A 20425-nucleotide genomic window follows, 5' to 3' on the forward strand; every position below is an offset into this window, starting at 1 on the left:
CTAACCCCCCCACCCCGCTTTGGGGAAGTGTTGAAATCCCCTCCCATACAAACAAGGGAAATTCCTCCACAGAAGCCAGGAGCCGCCTAGTTCAGAACAAAGCTTGGCATGATTCTTATGCCTCATCAATCTGACAAAACATGTATTTATTTGTGCCTCTCAATCAGGGTGGCTTGGACATGGTGTTCTGAGTCTCGGACATGGCCACTCACCAAGTGAAATAACGGTTTCTATAGCAACAGTTCTTTTTTATTGATATCAGAATAAATGGGAATGCAAAACTGCCTCCCATCTTGGGGGTTTAAGGCCCGCCCTATGGAGGCGGCTGCCTCAGTCATCTGGGACCTGCTTAGCACTCCCTAAGTCTGAGACCTGCAGAGGAGCTAGCAGCCCGGGCACTGCAGAGGAGCTCACAGCTCAGGACCTGTGGAGAAGTAAGACTCTGATCTATTCTGCTTCATATGCTGTTAGGCTGAGTGTGTTCCGGGAAAAGGTGGAAAGAAGGAGAATGACCTAGGAGCATCAGAGCAAGCTGTCCCAGCAACTGAACCCTTCAAAATTTAGGTACTGGGACCCTGCCTCACTGGGGTGTGATGACGTAGGGATATAAAGTGGGGGTGAGAAATGGGGATTACGTAGGCTCTCAGTTACATCTCTGCAATCTGGTTGACCTTTTGCTTGTAAATACTGAGAGGAATTTAACATCTGCTACAGCCTCTCTTAAACCCATTATCATACAGTAGGGGTATGTAGGGTCAGCAAGGAGGGTTCACTTAATAGTAAACAGATAGACAGAATCAACAGATAGTCCATGTTCTGTATGCAATGAGAAAAGCACAGCTTTGGGTTTGGGCACCAGAGCTCAACTCAGATTCTGGCTGCCTCATACACTGGTTATGTGATCTGGAGTAATCAGATGACCTCTCTGAGGTTTGTTCTTAATAAAGGGTTGCCTACCTTCTCAGTTTATTGAGAGTTTTGTGAGTCAGGGACTAGATGCATAACATAGTACCCAGCCTGTGCTAGGAGTGCAGGCAATGGGTAATTCTCACCTTGCCAATGGACTTGGCTTCATCATGTAGTACATGGCCAGTCTCGGATTAGAGAAACCAGGCACTAGGGGATTGCCTGTCACTAGGAAGCTGCCATAAGTGGGATGGCCTCTAAATTTGAGACAATCCCTACACATAGGATTCTGGGCAGCTTGAATCCTGATGGCTTTCTTAGCATGAAGTGTGCTAACCCCTGCTGTGATTTTTCCCTGAGCCAGCTGCCAGGTGGAACAGCTGGCATCAGATCACAAGGGCAGCAGTGTGGCAGTATGCTCATGCTGGTTCCTGCTCAACAGCATGGCACAATCCCCAACCTTGCTAAGGACCCTATATGCCTCCCCCTTGAAACCTAACCCTTCTTCTTACTGGTTAAACAGTTCCAGGGGACCAGGACAAAGAGTTGAGGAAGCTAGTCTACAGTAGTCTGGAGCCCTCTTGCCCAAATGGACAGGTAGCTCCAAGATGAAGAAGGTTAGCCTGAGTCTGCAGGGAGACCGAGAAATGTCGCCAAATATGTTCTTGGGTTACTGGCCAGTGAGCTACAAATGCATACCACCCGCAGGGAGGAAAGGGCAAGCAGGACATGTGGCAGCCAGCTTGTCACTTTTCTGAATGTTTCTCCTTCTCTTGCCAGTGCTTCTCAAAGCCTCCCTTCTAGGCCTGCTGATGCTGAACCAGAAAAGTTTGGAGGGGGGATGGGTGTGTGTGTGTGACATCTGACCACAGGCCTGACAGGAAAGGCTGCTTCAAGCAGCAGAGCACTGTTTGCATTTCTCACTGGTTCTCTGGCCTTCTTGTTCTCAGCCAGCAAAGGGGATCAACTGTCTCTTCCATAGGGTTTCTTGAGTATACAGAGAGAGCAAAAACACGCCATTCCTAGGAGACAGTATTGTGGTAGAAAGAGTACTAGGTTTGGAGTCCAACGATCCTGGCTTTGCTAAGTACTCAATGTGTATCTTACCTTAATAAGCCCTGATTTCCTCAACTAAGAAATGAGTTGCCTTCAAGATAATCATGAGATTCAGACCAAGTCCCATGCTCACTCCAAAATGTGCAGGACAAGAAGCTTACAGTTTGCTAGCTGGAGCTTACTCAGCCAGGTAGTATACAAAGTACAGTGTGCATACCACACCATCTCACAGCCTAAAGACCTTAGGGTAGGGAAGGTTGCCATGACCTCCACTGGTCATAGGCTGAAGAGAGCATGAACTGTTTGCCAGGGGTCACACAAGCTAAGATCATGGTTACATTGGTCTCTTTTGCTTTATCCTCTGAACACTTTACTGGACTTTACTATTTGTTGTAACTGATGCATCAGAAACACAAGAAGAACATCAAAGATAGAGGGAATGCAGTCAGAAGGCACATGAAGATCATAGTCAAAGCTAATGATTCAGCCCAGAACCTACCCAGCATGCACAAAGCCCAGAAATTGATCATTGATACCTCATAAGTGGGACATGGTGGCTATACTTATAATGTTAGCCCTTGGGAGGTGGAAGCAGGGCAATCAAGAGTTTAAGGTCATCCTTGGCTATGTAGCAAATTTGAAGCCAACCTTGGATATGTGAAACCTTGCCAAAAGGGATGGAGGGTGGAGGAAGTAAAAGGACCTTGAGCAGTAGCCAGCTCCCACAGCTGTTCTCAGTATAAACTTGACTCTGCAGCAAGAGTATCATTCTCCTCTGGCTCTCCCCTCACTGCCCAGGAAGGGACCAAGGATTGGTATCAAAGCTAACTGCTCCAACCAGGCTGTGCACACCCAGAACCAGACTCAGTCTTTAGGAAGGAGCTGTGGGACCTTTTGAGTCACCAGCAAAACCTGTGGAGAATGAGAAGACCCAGTCTCTCTTCTGTACTCTTCTCCTCATGGCCCTCCCACCCTCTTAGGGATATGCAGGCCACTCATTTAGCCAACACCTTCTGGCCCCAGAGTTCCATGCCCAATAGAGGCTCCTCAGTCTTCAAACACCGTGATTCTCCAGAGGAGGATGTCTGGGTTAAAGACCTTAGAAGTATCCATGAACCAGACCTGCTTGTGATGAGCGCCAGCCACAGCCAGCTAGAGTTACTCAGTCAGAGCAAAGAGGCTTGAATGCTTCCTGGCCCCCTTCCTCCTGCTTTACAAAATCAGCTGACTATTGAATCACCCAGAAGTTTTCAACCCACTCAAAGACTGAACTCCTAAGCCAATTGAATTGGAATTCTTAAGGTAGGATTCAATGCCCCCTGAAGACCCCGACATGTAGCCAAGGTTAATATCTAACGACTTAACTAATTTCTCCTGTTTTAAGGAAAATAAGAGACTAGGACCAGGATGTATTCAGCAGCAACAGCAGCTAATGAGGTGGCCACACTGCAATTCTAGGCCACTATTCATAGTTTAATCTACGAGAGTTGAGGCCTGAGAGTGCAACTCACGAACTGCATTGCTATTTGTGGCAACCTTGGGAACCAGCACAAAACCTTCAACTCAGAGCTAGCCAAGAGCCTTGCAAGCATCATCAGACTCCAGTACAGAAACTTTCAATGATGTGTCAAACATCATCAGACTCCTGTACAGAAATCTTCAATGGTATGAGGACAGAGCTAAAATCCAAACCCAGATGTGAATGTCAAATACTTCTAAGTCTCCCTTAAAGCTATAAGCCACATAACTCCTCTTTTACCAGCCCTTCCTCTCCCCTGCCAGCTTGTTTCTTTCAGCGCTGCTCTTTCTGATGCTCAATTTGCTGCCTCATCATGACCACACCCGGAATGGTATTAGGTTGCTCAGAACCCCAGCAGCTTTCGGAGTGACCCCAGATTTCTACCCCAGGAGCACCACCTGACCTCCAGGATAATCCAGATTATTTTCTGCTTTGAAGTTAAGCAGCACCTGGTCAGATGTCAAGATTCAGGGCTCCTATTGGCAACCAGGGCTGCCACCTGCAGTGAGGCAGGTTGTGACCACACAGCTCCAAATCCTCCCTTGAAGAGTATCTTCATGACAGGACGTACTCAAGGGCCTTTCACACAGAAGCCTCACCTATCATATTAAAAGGCTAGAAGGCTCACTTTGCAGTTCTTGAACCCTGAGGACTCCCATGAGTCCTGTACGTACACACACACACACACACACACACACACACACACACACACACACAGACGCGCGCGCTGGAGTTCAGCACTCAGAGAAGCAAAAACTTCCCCAGCTCCGCCTCCCTCTCAGAGACTCCTGCCACCATACATCATAGATTTAATTTAAACAGAATGAACAGCCCAGAGAGATCCTTAAGCCAGGGCTGGCCACTGATGGACCTGTTGTGGAGGTGACCCCATGTGCAGGGCCCAGGACAAAATGGAGGCTCCTCTCCAAGGTGTATGAGATATTTCAAGACTGAAAACAGAAGGTTGAAGCCAGACAAGACTTGTATTCCCAGAGTCACCCTGGAAATCACAACTTCCTGAGGGGGTGGTCTGGGGGTGAAGGAGGTCAGCCAGGCCAAGCTGAGGTTTCTCTGGAATGTAACAGGAGACTAACAGGCAAACAGAAGCAGCATACTGGAAGTGAAGGAAATAGAAATTCCTAAGGCCTGCTCATTCCATGCCCTCCATGGCAGCCGGCATGACCTTTTAGAAATCCAGTCTGCCTTGCCCTTTCCTGGACCTGAAGCCAGCTGTCCACCCTCACTGTGAACACTCCACCACCAGAGCTTGCCACGCTGGGCACAGTTGTGCCTTTGTGTTCCCAGAACAGACGCAGCTTGTTCAAGGTGTGGGAGCCAGACGACTGCTGCCCAGTCCTACAGCAGCCTCCCCTTTACTCTTGATGAGCCCCACTCCCCAGAGAGGTCCTCCCCGGCACCTGGCTGAACTTTGTCCTTTATACAGGTCTGTCTGAGCCATTTGTAATCTTTAGAGCAGGGCTCCCACTTGCTAGGCTCCCCTCTGTGTACCTAGTGCTACCACAATACCTGGAAAACAACAGGAATATAAGTATCTGCGGAATGCATGCCGTAGATTACTACACACTTCCTCAATGGTCATTCCTATTATGTAGTGGCTCTTAATTCTGTGCATTTATTCTGGTCATACAACTGAATCTCCTACTGTTTCGCTGAAAATATAGGTATGTCTTTTTAAAATATTCTTATTAAATAATTATAATACTATATTTTAATATTATTTTTATATAACCCTCCAAAAGTTATGTAACTTGTTTCTGTTTGCGCTCTTAGCATGTTGGCAATATACAATGAGTTCTTCTGAAGACGGTGTGACTGATGAGAAGGGCTCTGCACTGGGAAGCTTGGGGCCCAAAAAGGGTGAGGGCACAGTGAACAGCCAGACGACAGTCAAGGGAGACATAGAAGTGTGGTGTGTTGACAGCTAGGCCAAGATGACAACTGAAGACATGGAAAGTACTACAGAGGATTCATGTAAAGATCAGAGAACTCAGGAACAGAGTAGACTAGGATCTTAAGGATACAGTTTGCATCACAGCATTCTGATGTATTGGCTCCCGGAAGAAATGACCTCATCAACTAAAAAACTATACTCTCAATGGGCAAGAAGGGAGACGGTAATTTTCTAACGTTCCCACTTACTAGAGGTCTGGGGATGTAGCTCAGTTGGTAGAGTGCTTGTCTAGAATGCATGAAGCCCTGGGTTTTATTCCAAGCACTGATTAAAACCAGGCACAGTGGAATAGGCCTGGAGCAGCGGACAACAAGTTCAAGGTCGTTCTTAGCTATAGAGCAATGTTGAGGCCAGCCTAGGCTACATAAGATCCTGTCTCAAAAGCAAATAAATAACTAGGGTGCCTTACAATAATTTTCTTAAGAACCAAAAAAAAAAAAAAAATAGGATATAACCTGAGAAGAGAAACCTCTTGAGAAAGAGAGAGAGGAAATAATTAGAATTCTCATTTCCCAAGTGCTTCTAAGAATGCTAATTCAATAGAAAGCAGATGCTGGCATATACACGCACAGGTCCAAGCTAGATAGGGTCCAGTGTGAGAGGGGAAATGGATACAAGCTCTCATTCTAATCAAAAAGCCAGCTCCAATTGACAGCTGCTTGCAAAAGAAAAATTAGTATTCCCCAGTGGGATCTCCTGGGTATATGAAGTGCACTTAAGGGAGGGAGGCCGGCAGTAGATAGCCAACTGAAGGCTGAGCGAAACGAAATGAGTGGTGCTTCTGTAGTTTTTGTCTCATATTAATTTCTCTCTCTCTCTCTCTCTCTCTCTCTCTCTCTCTCTCTCTCTCTCTCCCTCTCCCTCTCTCTCTATGTGTGTATGTGTGTGTGTGTGTGTATGTGTATTACTGGTTTTTGGCTCCTGTATTGTGGTTTCTGTGTCTGTGTTTTTATGGGTTTTAATTTGTGTGTATGCATGTCTCTGAGCGTATGTGTTTCTTGTGCTTTTTTTCTTTGTTTTTATTCTGATTTGGTTGGGTTCTTTATTTTTTAATTTGTCCATTTGTGTTTTAAAGAGATAGAGAAAGAAGGTATGGAGTTGGGTGGATGAGAAGGTGGAATGGAGAGGGGGGAAGGGAAAGTGTGATCAGAATATTTTATATGGAAAAATGTTTTCAGTTTTTACAGAAACAGATACTCTTACACGTCACCTGGCTACCGCCAAAATAGCTTTGGATGGTTAATTGTTTTCCATTGCTGCAATTGGAGGTTGAGGCACAAGAACTATGAATTCAAAGTCATCCTCAACCATGTAAGAAGTCCAGGACCACCTAGGCTGAGAGAGAGACAGAGAATGTGGAGTCTCAGTGTGTGTGACGTGGGGACATGCTACCTCCGCTGCCACATAGAAACCAACTTAGCCCTCTGGTTCCCCAAGATCAAAACCTCAAAAGTTTTATCACAAATTACCAACAAACACTATTATTGAGTGCTCATTGCATATTACACTAGGTACTGCCTATGTTCACCACACAGTAAAGGCTCAAGCCCACCAGCCAGGCCGGCTGACATATGCACTGGTTAGTCCTGCTAGCACTACAGAGGTGAACAGGAAGCTACAGAGCCAGCACCAGCTGAGGCTTAACAGGATGACCTGTGTCAGGAAGGGGGTTAGGGTGCTCCTGAAAGCCAGGCCTAGGAGGGAAGCAGAATCTGCACCTAACATTCACTGTAATTACTGTAAACTGCTAATCGCTAACAGCCAGGCAGTGGCTGTCCCTGTGACTGTGACTTGTTTTTATAGAACTCTCCTCTCCCCTCCACTCTCCTCTTCCCCCCACCTCTCCTGTCCCCTTCCCTCCCTCTAAAGCCTTTCAAGTATCAGATGCTATCTGTGGCAAAGAAGCCTTTCTGCCTAAATCTGAAGTACATTGATACTTGGTAGAAGTGGGACACATGAGTGTGACAGACAGCAGTCGTCTGTTTGTTACAGGGATACAGCAGCATTTCACATACTACCCTCTGGTGTGGAGAATAGGGAACTGCGTCCCTGCCACACATCAGAACTATGACTAGGGGGTAGAACAAGGGATGATGTTTTCTTTTATCATAGCATTTATGCAAATTGTCTTTAACTGCTACAGATTGCACCCGCACACTTTATACCTTTTCCTTTTCTTATGCAAAGCAGAAACTCAAACATACCCCCTTTTGCTATTGGGATTTTTTTTTTTATTCTGTCAGTATCTTGTCTTAGTCAGGGCTATTTCTGTGATGAAACACCACGATCAAAAGCAACTTGGAGAGGATAGGGTTTATATGCCTGACACTTCCACATCACTAGTTATCACCAAAGGAAATCAGACCAGGAACTCAAACAGAGCTGGAACCTGAAGGCAGGAGCTGATGCAGAGGCCATGGAGGGGTGTGACACACTGGCTTACTCCTCATGGCTTGCTCAGCTTGCTTTCTTATAGCACCCAAGACTACCAGCCCAGGGATGGCACCACCCACAATGGGCTAAGACCTTCCACATTAAGCACTAATTAAGAAAATGCCCTATAGGCCTGCTTCCAGCCTGTTCTTACAGAGGCATTTTCTCAATCGAGATCCCCCCACTCCACCCCACCCTACCCCACCCCACCCCACCAGAGGACTCTAGCTACTTGTGTCATGTTGCTACAAATCTATCAAGCACACCCAGTGACTATATAGTTATATACACTTTGGGTGTGTCTGTCTGTCTGTCTGTCTGTCTGTCTGTATATAAAGGTATACATGTGCGCATATACATGTGGAGACCAGAGATCACCCTTGGATGTCATTCCTCGAGCACTGTCTACCTTGCATCTTGAGACAGGATCTCCCACTGGGACATGAAGTTCACTGATTAGGATAATAGAGTGGCCAGTGAGCTCCCCATGTCTCTACCTTGCGGTGCTAGAATTCCCAGCACACAGCATCATGCCAGGCTTTTCCCTGGGTTCTGAGAATCTAAATCAGGTCGTTATGTTCACATTGCAGACTCTTTCATGAATGAAACATCTCCCCAGTTACAGAACTGGGAGCTTACACCGGGAGCCTTGGTCTCCTTTCACTTCTGTTCCCCACCTCCCAGACAAATATCACCTCCAGTAATCACAGCAAGCTTTTTACCTTGGTGGAATGACTTTTTCCCACAGTAGAGAGGAAGGAAGCAGGACTTGGCTGGTCAGGTAGCTTACCCAAGTTGCTCAGAAACCACTGTCCGTGTGAGAAAGCCCCCATTAGCCTGTGCCCCAAAGGGTGGGCTGGGATGTGGACATATTTGAAGTAACATTACTTCCCATCACTACAGCCTCCATGTACTCAGAGATCCAGAGGGAACGGGCTGACATTGAGGGACTCATGGCCCGGCCAGAGTACAGAGACTGGAATTCAGAACTCATCAAACCCAAGAAGCTACTGAACCCTGTGAAGGCCTCTCGAAGCCATCAGGAGCTGCACCGTGAGCTGCTTATGAACCATAAAAGGTAAGACAGCACCCAGATGGCTGGCCCAGCAATATCCTGCACAGCCTGCTGGACTTGGGGAAATGCTTCTTAGGAGGACTGGTTTAGCCATTGCCCAGAGCCCCAACAAGGTCACCAGAAGAAAAAGTGTGGACCTTAAAGCCCTATCCACTTGCTGTATGCTTAGATGCCACATAGATTTACTAAATACCTAGTGTGTGCAGGGCACCACGCCCACATCTAAGATACAAAAAATGGAGACCCAGTTTCTGCCCTCCCCAGGGGAAATAAAAGTTGTTGGAAGCTTTAAATGAATATGGGACCCCAGAGGGACTACTGGGCTAGAGAACTATCTATATGACTTCATGGAAAAGATGATATCTAAAAGGCCTAAAGCAGGGACAAGAGTCAACCCTGGTGGGAGCTGGGTCGTGTTGGCAGGGAAAACTAGAGAGCACTCAGATATTGCAGAGAAGTTATCGGGGTAGTGATGGCTCTTTCTCAGGCATGCCCTCCATTCGGGGACAGCAAAAGAGCCGAGGGGGAAACTGGGCTATGGCACGTCTGTGATCAGCGATCGCAGGATGTCACATGTAGGAGAGGCTGAGGATCCGTTGTGAGGATCCTGATCTCCTGGCTTGGCTGAAGCTGGTGGTAGCTTCATGGCACCCTCTGCTGGCTGGTTGTGGTATTGCAGCTGGCGTGACCTCCATTCTAAGTCACACGAAAGATACCCCTTGCACGTGGGGCTGTTTGTGGGTTTGTTTTCTATTAATATTACAACATCATCACGTTCCCACAATAGTCATTCATTTTAGTATCAAAAATACCACCACGATGAAAAACAGCTTCCGGCAAACTGAAATATTTGCAATTAAATAAATTATATTGAAGATTAAATATATAGTATAAAATATTCATATATTTGTGTACTATAGTCTACAAGGAAAGAGTCAACAAAATGAGAGGGATTAATATGCAAATGGGAAGACGCGAATGCTAGAAACACTTTAAAGGCCGTTACATATGTGACTGATAATCAAGGAAGCATGAAAACCAGGCATTGTCTTTTGTCTCCTAGACTTGAAAAAGTTGGCTTGTAAAATGGGGATAAATAGATATTCTTGTAAGAAAAGTAATTCCCATGAGATTTTATCAGAGCGAAGGCCAGCATTTCCGACATCAGAAGCTCTAGTAAAATATCCAGCAACTACGTGACACCTAGTCTCCGAAGCCTACTCTGAAATTCTCACTCAACTGCTGTACCTGCACCTGCCCTGCTGTGTCGTGGGAGGCGGGCCTCTTTGCCTTTCTACATAGTATGGGTCAGTGAGAGCGCCCCCTTCCGGTGTTTCCCAAACACTCTAAGAGATAATGCAGGGATTGGTGTCACCGGGAAAAGTCAGACCCCGCTAGCAAAGAGTCTCCTGACAGCTCCCCTCACCCTCCAGGGGCCTGGGTATGGACAGCAAGCCTGAGCTGCAGCGAGTCCTGGAGCACCGTCGCAGGAATCAGCTGATCAAAAAGAAGGAAGAGGAGCTGGAGGCCAAGCGGATGCAGTGCCCCTTCAAACAGGAGCTGCTGAGACGGCAGCAGAGACTGAACCAGGTGGGTAGGAGGTACCCGGCTCCAGTCTGAGGCCCCTCCAAGAGGAAGGTCAGCATGGGATCAAGAATCTACCTCTGCCCAGCTGTGTGACTCTAGTCCCGTGCCATCACTTCTCTGACCCTCTGCTTTCCTATAAGGTCTATATCCTGCAAGTTAGATCCGCTGCTCATCCCTGCCCTGAAAGCAGGTGACATTTCTGTTCCATAGGCGGGAAGGTCTGAGGCCAGAGGAAGAAATGATTTGAACCAAGGAAATTCGGTTCTTACTGTACCCATGTGGGTAAACTGAGATATCCGGGTTCTTGAGTCCTGGTAGGGCTGGCTGGGGACATGGAGAGTGGCAGAGATAAGGTACATAAAGGAAAAGGAAAGCACTCTCCAGAATGGATATGGGCTACAGAGCTGGAACATGCCCAAGCTCAAAGCCCCAGGCTGCACGCATCCTGACCCTTGAGAGGTCATTTGCCAAGCAGCCTGACCCTTGAGAGGTCATTTGCACATCACCTTCTCCCCCGTATTCGGAGATAGTGGGATTTCCTCATGGGTACTGTTTTGATAATGTTTTCTGAAGTGATGGTAGATTCTTTTTTTTGTTCAGGTTAATCTTTATGACTCTCTTTCAAATGTCTACTCTCCTGATACACAACCAAACTTGATGATGATTTGTAAAACCCATCCCAGACTTTCCACATTGACAGGACCCTTGGTCCAACGCCATGGCTTTTGAGAATAGGAACCCCACCCCACCCCAACCCCAACCAACCCTGCCAAATTCACTCCTTGTGTTTCTCTGCTACAGCTGGAAAACCCACCACAGAAAGACGTGGACCCATCCCCTGAGTTCATCAAAGTCCGGGAAAACCTGCGCAGAATCACCACACTGACCAGCGAAGAGAGAACACTGTAGCGTTCCTCCACTCAGCTCCTGCCACTCACTCTGGCCCAGCCCTCCTCCAGCCTTCCTGAACCTGAGGACCCTAGCCTACAACAATGCCAGCTAGACACACCTGAAAGGCCAGCTATCCCTGGGAAGCTGAAGACACCTTCACCCGCATAACCCACAAGAAAGTCTCTAGACTTTTCTTTCTGAGCAGCTGGCCTTCCTGTACCAGAGAGGAAGCCACTGCCAGGAGAGACCTCTGGAGGTGCCGTCCCTGATCTGACTCACTGAGATTTCCCTAGCAGAAGTGAGGAAGAGGGCCAGGTATCCTTCCATTCCGCCTCAGTTGCCCAATAAGGCCTACTTCTTGGAGCAGCTCAGCTCCGAGCATTGGGAACACATCAACTCTGGCTTACCCTGAGGCCGAGGGCACCTGGTTTAGAAATCACAGAGTGAGCAAAAAGGCACCAGATGTTTGTAGCAAGGAAGGGCGTGGGAGGCCCCGGCAGGCTGTGGCCAGGTGAGAAGGATCCCAAGCAAAATAGCTTTAGGCCTTGCCAGCTTGCCTCATGGCTTTTATTTCTCCTCCCCACTGTCCCCCCCCCCAAATTACTAACCACACCTCACCTCAGAGCTCCGGCTTCCAGCCTAGAACAGCATGTTGCCAAGTTTACTGTATATACAAATCAGAGAGTCCTGTGAACAGTCCCTGGAAGACATATGTCTAACCCACTCCCGGGGGTGGTCCAGGACATGGGTTTGAGCATAGAACTAGACTAAAGCACCCAAGAGTGGTAAATTAGAAATATCTAACTCTCTTGGCTCCCTGGTGGCCTGGAGGTTCCCACTGCCTCCTCTGAAGCCCCCCAAGTCCTTCATTCACACACACACACACACACACACACACACACACACGAACCCTTGACCCGGTCAGGAGATTATAACAGCCAATCTTTATTTTTTACTGGTATAAAAACACTATCATACAATTCTAGCCAAAAAGAAGGGGAAAAGAACCTTAGCTTTCCACAGCTTTTTGGAAAGCAACTATACGATTTCCTCTGGAAAAAATAATATGGTAGTTTGAAGACTCCAATGCCATGGTGATGGAATGGACTCTTAGGTCAATATTGCCAGCACTGTTACCTGAGACCCCTCCTTCTCTCCCCCAGTCTGGGTCTTTCCCACCCATCCTTCTCAACAGCCCCTTCATCCACAACACCCAAATACTTGAATCTTTTGCTCCTATGCCATTTTTGAAGATCTATAGAGCAAGCCAGACCTGAATCCTTTCCCCTGAAGAATGAAATCCATGACTAGCTTTTAAGCCTTTCTCAGGTGGGAACAGCACTGCCAGACAAGCAGAGGTTCTCACTCCTCAGATGGCAGATTTCCCTGCTGGGGCGCCAGTGGCTCTGCCTCCAGGAAATGATGGTGGGAAGGCCAGCAAGATCTGATAGTGAATGGAGATTCTGTTTCTTCCTTATGGATGGTGCCTGCATAAATGTGTAAAGAGACTCTCTCTCTCTCTCTCTCTCTCTCTCTCTCTCTCTCTCTCGCTCGCGCCCCGCCCCCCTCCCTCTCCCTCTCCCTCCTTCCCTCCCTCCCTCTCTCTGTTTTCTAACTCTAAAAGTCTAAATCAGTGGTTCTCAACCTTCCTAATGCTGCAATGCTTTAATACAGTTTCTCATGTTGTAGTGACCCCCCAACTGTAAATAATTTTCATTGCTTTTTCATAACTACTACTACTATTAAAAATCATAATGTAAATATCTGATATGCAGGATATCTGATGTGTGACTCGATCCCCCCCATGAAAGGGTCACAGCCCCCAGGTTGGGAAATGTTGGTTTAAAGGCAGTGAAGCTGTCTTAAGTACTTGCTGGTGAGGTATTGTGCTGAAGGTGTGTGTTTCCTAAATAAAGAGAGGGTTGGGGGTTGTCACCTTACAGGTACATGAGCTGTTCTGACATGTAAAGAAGAGCAGGACAGGCCATCTGGGATAGAGTAGGACCACCCAGGGACTTAGCAGTCCCCAGAGAAATGGCAAGTCATGGAGAAGACACCCAAAAGCACAAGAGACCTCAAGGCAAGTCTTCCAGGGAAGCCATAGTAGCTGCCTTGATACTCTGTGAATCTGTTAGTCCAAATTCCGTCTCTCTTGCTGCCTTCCACCAGAGAGTGTAAACCTAGATAATCATTCTCCTAGCCTCCTCTGTAGGTTTGGGTGAGCATGTGACCAGGTATGGCCAATGAAATTGAAGTGAAAGCCTACAGGAGCTACTAGAAAAACCCATGCCTTTTCTGAGATCCTCACTTTGCCTCTCCCTTCTTGATTGAGGATGCAATGCCTGGACCATTAGCAACCATGTTTTACCTGAGGAAAAGGCCAAAAAATCCATAAACCCTGTGATCGTCTGACCAAGCAAGTGCCAACAGCTCTCCATCTCCAAAATCCTTGTAAATAAAAATAAATTCCTGTTTGGTAAAGCCATTGTAAGTCTGTTTCTTACCTTTCTCAGCTGACACAAAAGGACAGCCTTGCTTGCCTGTCCAGAAATCCCTGTAAGTGAGGGTAAAGAGTTGAATCCCTATTTTCCAATAGAAGCCTGTTGGGGCAGGTTCCTTACTTCAGGACGCACCCCCTCTGATGTCGCCTACCTGACCCTAGCCTGTGAACTGGAGCTCCTCACTGATCCACTTCCCTGGTGCCAGGAAGCATGTATTACCTGGAAAGATGCTGTCTTTCCCTGAGTCACTGCTGAGGCTCCACTCCCTTTGCTGTCCTTATGTCTCCTCAACAAAGCTGCCCAGACTGTTCTGTTACAGTGTTAAGTAGATCTTGCCATCCTTCATAGAGCCTTCTGCTGGCTCACAGGGGAGTCCTTCAAGCAATCTAGAAGCTTCTATCTGGAAGGTTCTATGTGCCCAGCTCCCTCTTTACCCTGACCTTCCACTGTGACAGCCAGCCTGACAAGCCCCACTGCTCTACTTGTTGAAGAGCTGTTGACTAGCAATAGGCTTTCCTCACCCAGCCCACACCCTCATTCTCTTCAAAGCCTCTCTCTCTCTCTCTCTCTCTCTCTCTCTCTCTCTCTCTCTCTCTCTCTCTCTCTCTCTTTCAAAAAGAGGCTTCAGTTAAGCTGTTGGCATCTACATCCTACTAAAGGAGATGAGCATGGGCCATCTCAAAATGCACCAAAATGGCACACTGGTCATTAGGAGTCCCTGCAGGAAAGAGTCGCAGGTGTGTGCCCAAGCACACAGTCTCAGGACCACTATGAAAGCAGCCCAGCACAGAAACATAAACTTACTTAAAACGTGAGATTTCTCTCATGTGAGATTTATTTTTTTCTAATCGATGGTTTCTCCATCGTAAACTGCAGATGATAACATCATGACACAATGTCCAAAAGGCCGCACCTCCCTGACAGCTTCAGAAAGAGCCATCCGGTCATCTTTTCCTACATGCAGTAAGCCATAAATGTTCCATAGGAAGGAGTGTTCTCCCCACACAACACCAAATGACCTTGTCACAAGACACCAGCACCTGGGCTGTCCTGAGCCGGAATAAATAACTTTTTTCCCTCCTGCTTTTATGGGCTGCTAGATATCTTCTATTGGCATCTCTAGAATTTACTGCCCCTAGTCCAGCGATCTGTGTCACACCAGGCTTTACAGGCTACTGTATTGTGTGTAAAAAGTCTAAAAACGTCATGCTTTGGCCATGTCTTCACACTTGGCTTTCTTGTGAAAATCCTCACATTCATGTAAAGATATTTTCTCTTCTTAGTCAGCCTTGTATTAACTTCAACCTCTCCGCTCTCTCTCTGAAGTTCCAATCAGTTGTTCATGTGCTGTAGTCACAGGAATCCAGGGACTTTCAAATATGAGTGACTAAGGCCAGGAGCACCGATTCAGGTTACCCCAAAACCCCGTGTACCTCAGAGGAATTGATTCTTTTAAGCAGAAGGAAGTAGTTCTGCTGTAATGAGCCTAAACAAAGCCCAGATATCTCCACTTTTTTATACAGTGATTTAGATCCTGAGGAGAGTAGCAAAGTTGATATTTGCCTTTCTGCTGTTATTGGGTTTACAGGAGATGAGACCCTTTCTCAATGGCTCCCAAGGCCACTAATCCTTGTTTCCCAACTTCAAGAATCAAAACCCTAAAGTTATTTAAGAACCAAACCTAAAGGTTTGGAACAAGGGCCTCCAAATATTTTTGGCATTTCTTGCCTTCAGCCAAGACAGGACAAAGGACATTTTTGGCTTTGGGCCAAGGATACAAATCAAGACCCTTATCTCTCTAAACTTTCTAGCCCATTTTTAGCTTTCATTTTTATCATCCCCCACTGTCTTAGTTAGGGTTTCTATTGCTGTGGCAAAACACCATGACCAAAAACAAGATGGGGTGAAAAGGTTTATTCAGCTTACACTTCTATATTGCTGTTCATCATCAAAGAAAGTTAGGACAGGAACACAAACAGGGCAGGAATGAGGCAGGAGCTGATGCAGAGGCTGTGGAGGAGTACTTCTTACTGGATTGCTCCCAATGGCTTGCTCAGCCTGCTTTCTTATAGAACCCAGGACCACCAGCCCAGGGATGGGACCACTCACCATGAACTGGGCCCTTTCCCATAATCAATTGAAAAAATATTCTACCGGGAGATCTTAGGGAAGCACTTTCTCAGTTGAGAACCCCTCTTCTAATGACACTAGGTTGTGTAAAGGTGACATAAAACCATCCAGCACACTCACAGTCACAGAAGCGCACATGACTTTGTTCTTTTCAGAAAACAATGGAACTTTTCCATGCTGTGTTAGAGCTTGCTAACGTTTTTCTATAGTTCCCTTAGCTACTGATACCTGCTTATGATGCATGCTTATGGGCCTCCAGAGACTCAATCCACCCTCTGTAAAAAGGGTATAACTCTGGCCTTAGTGTTTTATAGACAGTAATCTGCCATCTGGACAGTCTTGCTACTTGAGATTTTGGTATTAATCTGTGAGCCCTGACAAAGTCAGTGTTTTGCTGTTGTATGTGAGATACATTTGCACGTAACGTTTGTAATAACTAACACTGTTCCCTAGACTTGTAAGAGATCTAAAATTTGGGGGTTGGCGAATGATATGGCATTTTTACCTTACTGAGTCAAAGATCTTAAACTGTACTTCAACAGGAAGACTGAGTTAATATTCTCTCTCTCTCTCTCTCTCTCTCTCTCTCTCTCTCTCTCTCACACACACACACACACACACACACACACAGAGTTGTGTGTAATTCTTCTATGTAATAATACTAGGTGTCTCTGACTCTTTTATATTTGTATTACATAAGCCATCTAAGATATAAAGCTTTTTAAGACCACTTCACTGAAATGATGCCCTCCTAATGGTCAGTGTTCACTAACCTTTTCCTGGCTTTGTGTTTATATGACTGCTCTCCTTAGCAAACACAACAGAGAATGATCCACTAGATAGTTAATCAGCAACTTCTTTAGAAAATATTGTTCAAAGGAGAGACGGGGCAGGATGGGAAAGAGTCAGGATTGGAATGAGGTCACAGTGAGCATGCTAGAATGTGCCTGTAATTCCCACACTTGGGAAGCTGACGATGGACGGTTTTGAGTTTGAGGCCAACCTAATCTTGGTGGCAAGACCATGTCTTAAACCAACAAAATAGAATCCCTTGTGACAGCCTTCCAAAAGTCACTGAAAGTTAATTGGTTACTGAAAACTCAATATCGATATCGATAGTCGACACTGAGTGTATTCTGCTTATATTTGTTCCAGACATAAACATTTCTCATCCACCTCAAGATTTAGATGTTAAACAGAAATGCAACTAACCTGGAAGGAATGAAGACACCCCAAAGAAACTGTGTCTGCCACTTGGACTATCAAACTATTCAAACAATGGACCCCCAAGGAATTTGAATTTCCCTCAGGAATCTCATATTGAAGAGACAGAAATCCTAAACTCTGGACTAGCCAGAATGGAAACTTTTCTCCCAGAAGATTTGCAGCTTCTCAGACCATCTTGTAGGAGCACTGCCAAAATGATGCTCAGCCAATGATGAGCAGGACCACACTTGACCAGAACCGCTAAGAGCTACGTAGCTCTGGCCTTCCACACAAACTGAAACCCCACACTGGGACTCTGGTCAGGGAGGGAAAACTGTCTCTTTCTCTATCTTCCCAATGAAGCCACATTGAGTAGATCTTTTTATGCTTTTCAATATTGATCTGGCTCTTTTCATTGGCTCAAAAATAAGTGACCCAGTCTATTCTGTTGGCACTAGCTGTGACCACAAAGATAGTGACATTATCATCTTCCCAATCCCCAGCATCTCACTCCCTCTTAGTCCTTGCTGACCCGACCTTCTAAGGCAGGACAGAAAGGGAAAATTGTGGGGACATGGGAAAAAGAGCGAGCCTCTCAGCTCAGAATCTGTTTGAAGCCTCTCAGCAGCTACAAAATAGAAATTCCAGTGTCATTAACAACATCTGCTGTGAAGATTGCCTATACAGAAGAATATACTATTCTTTTACATTAGCTGGTGCCATGCCATTGAGTGAAGCCCTTCCATTTTGTTTACATGATGGTGGATCCTAAAACCACAGTGATTTGCATTTCTGAAACTAACACGTCTTCCTGAGTTCTTGGTCCTCCCCTCTTCACCCTAGTTAAATCCTGTGCCCGCAAAGGACATCATCCATTACCTGTGTTCTTTAACTCATAGCCCCTAACTCATGCACACTTCATGCTGGGTCTCAGCCCTACCAATATCCAGCCTGTAAGCAGGCAGCAGGCTCTGATTCTCACACTCGGCACTCCTGCAGATTTTACTCCCCGATAAGATTGGTAGGTCCCTGCGTCTGTTCCCCTCCTACCAACCGTACGTTTGGTCTGCACAGGAAGCAGGGGTGGGGTTATCCAAAGGGCATTTCCTTCTGCTCCTTTTCCTTCCCAGCTTTAGTATGTCCTGCCCGCTTTGAGCGACTCCAACAAAGAACACCATCAGTGTTGCTCTCCACCAACCACCACTGAGTGACTCAACTCTAGGTGGGTCTCGAAACTTTCTCCCCTCCTCTGGAAGCTGTTTCTCTCTGATGGTCCATCAAGAGCACCTCAGAAAGCCTCAGTGTCAGCTTCTCCGTGGTAGTCACATTCAGGTTTCCTATCTTTACACTGTCACTACCCATACCCTCCTCCCCTCTGAGAACTTCTCTGTGGAAAACACACATTTCTGTCTGCTCCCTATTCCCTTCCCCTAGCCCACTTCCTTTCACGTGAGTGCCTGGCCTGGACCTGGGCAACATCCCTCCATGAGTTGCATTTTGAAAAAGCTAACTCTACGTTCAATCTTCTGATTTCTAAACTGCTTCTCTAGTCTGTAAAACCCTTACCCTTGCCTCTTCTCTCCCCCTCCCTACCTCCAAAAGCCACATACCTAAGATCCCAAACTCCAACCTTACCCTGCCCTCCTGCCCCACACCCCTGCAGGGCAACTCTCAGCCAAAACACAAATGACAAAGTCTTCTAGAGATGGAAGAGGCAAATAAACTGAGCAACTGGCTCCCAGCCATATAGAGCTTTTATAACAGAACTCTTGCAAAGTCCACACTGCCTACCAGATAAAAAGCTACACTTTATCCTTTACCCTCCCCAGTGGTTCAACATAATTTATTATATGTTATCTCAACGTACTGGCCTGCTGTCTTATGTCTTCCTTACTCATTCTAAAAGCTAAAAGGCCTATGGTCACTCCATAAAGTACACAAAGTAAAAGAAACAATTACTTTAACTTCTTGATTATTGGTGTTTTACCTGCACACATATATCTGTGCAACACTCGCCCACCTGGTGCCCACTGAGTCTAGAAGATAGTGCTGTCCCCCCTGGAACAGGAGTCATGTGCTATAAAACTATATAAAATACCATTTCTGTTATTTTTAAGATGTGTACATAAAGTTATATATAGGGACATATGTCTATATATAAACACTTTAAGGTATTTTAATTTTTTATTTTATTATTTGCACAAGTGTTTGTGTCTTACGCCTACAGAGGCCAGAAGAGAGGGTCAGATCACATGAAACTGGAATTCTGGATGGTTGTAAACACCCATGTGAGTGCTAGGAATTAAACCTAAGTCTTCTGTAAGAGTAATTGGTATTCTTCACCACCGAGCTGTCTCTCCAGCCCCCTAATTTTGTTACTTTGTCTTTTTTTTTTTCAGAGCTGAGGACTGAACCCAGGACCTTGTGCTTACTAGGCAAGCACTCTACCACTGAGCTAAATCCCCAATCCCATCCCCCTAATTCTAAAACTATAACCTCCTTAAAGATATACAGTTCTCTTTAACAGTATATTTAAGTTGATTACCCTGCCTTGCCCGTACTTAAAACTATTAGATATTCAGAATATAACCATTCATGTTTTCTGTGTTTCAAATAAAGCTTAGTAAGTTACAATTCAAAATGTTAATGGTTTCAAAATTTTTATATGCAAAATTAAACATAAAAGCCATGAAATCAAAACTAAAGAAATTATAAGTACATAGCTTGTTTAAACTATTTAATACAGGCTAAAGAGGTGGGTGAACAGTTAAGAACAGAGGTGGGCTACTCTTCCTGTGGACCTAGGTCTGATTCCCACATGGCCACTTACGATCATCTGTGATTCTAGTTCCTGGGGTCTAGTACCATCTTTTTGACACAGCGGGCAGCAGTCAGGCAAGTGGTACACAGATGTGTGTGCAAGCAAAACAATAATAATCATGAAGCTAAAGTAAATGTTTTTTTTAAGTAACTAAATAAATTTGACATTAAGATATTTGTATAAGCCTGACTGCATAAGGGTTGAGGTCAAAAGTATCCCCTCTCCAGGAAAAAGACATCGGAACGGGTATGGCCCTCATGCCTCACTGGACAACGACAGGGGGACCAGAGCCATTACAAAGTCCCCTTCAATTACTGGAGGTCAGGCC

At 46.0% G+C, this 20425-nt stretch overlaps 1 protein-coding gene and 1 long non-coding RNA gene across 3 annotated transcripts; both read left to right on the plus strand.

Moving 5' to 3' along the window:
• Positions 1 to 350: 350 nt before the first annotated feature.
• Fam107a (family with sequence similarity 107 member A) lies at positions 351 to 13000 on the plus strand. Of its 2 annotated transcripts, none has more exons than XM_028786026.1 (4): positions 351 to 434; positions 8790 to 8964; positions 10395 to 10551; positions 11350 to 13000. In XM_028786026.1, exons 2-4 carry the CDS (start codon positions 8795 to 8797, stop codon positions 11455 to 11457), a joined length of 435 nt encoding a protein of 144 aa, XP_028641859.1. In that variant the 5' UTR covers positions 351 to 434; positions 8790 to 8794; the 3' UTR covers positions 11458 to 13000. The 2 variants fall into 2 exon arrangements, with proteins under 2 accessions (XP_028641859.1, XP_028641860.1); XM_028786027.1 differs by having other exon boundaries at positions 381 to 564.
• Positions 13001 to 18399: 5399 nt separating this feature from the next.
• On the plus strand, positions 18400 to 19917 carry LOC114637767. The gene is made up of 2 exons (XR_003713791.1): positions 18400 to 18498; positions 19676 to 19917. It is a non-coding gene; the product is annotated as an uncharacterized LOC114637767 (long non-coding RNA).
• The last annotated feature ends 508 nt before the right edge of the window (positions 19918 to 20425 follow it).

The sequence above is a fragment of the Grammomys surdaster genome, unplaced genomic scaffold, assembly GCF_004785775.1.
Source record: "Grammomys surdaster isolate TR1022 unplaced genomic scaffold, NIH_TR_1.0 125428, whole genome shotgun sequence".
Classification (NCBI taxonomy): domain Eukaryota; kingdom Metazoa; phylum Chordata; class Mammalia; order Rodentia; family Muridae; genus Grammomys; species Grammomys surdaster.

Excerpts from the sequence above, each read along its gene's own strand:
- Fam107a (XM_028786026.1), top strand. The coding sequence starts at position 8,795 with ATGTACTCAGAGATCCAGAGGGAACGGGCTGACATTGAGGGACTCATG. Across the intron at positions 8,965-10,394 it reads CTGCTTATGAACCATAAAAG|GGGCCTGGGTATGGACAGCA; the intron begins GTAAGACAGCAC and ends CTCACCCTCCAG. Across the intron at positions 10,552-11,349 it reads GGCAGCAGAGACTGAACCAG|CTGGAAAACCCACCACAGAA; the intron begins GTGGGTAGGAGG and ends TCTCTGCTACAG.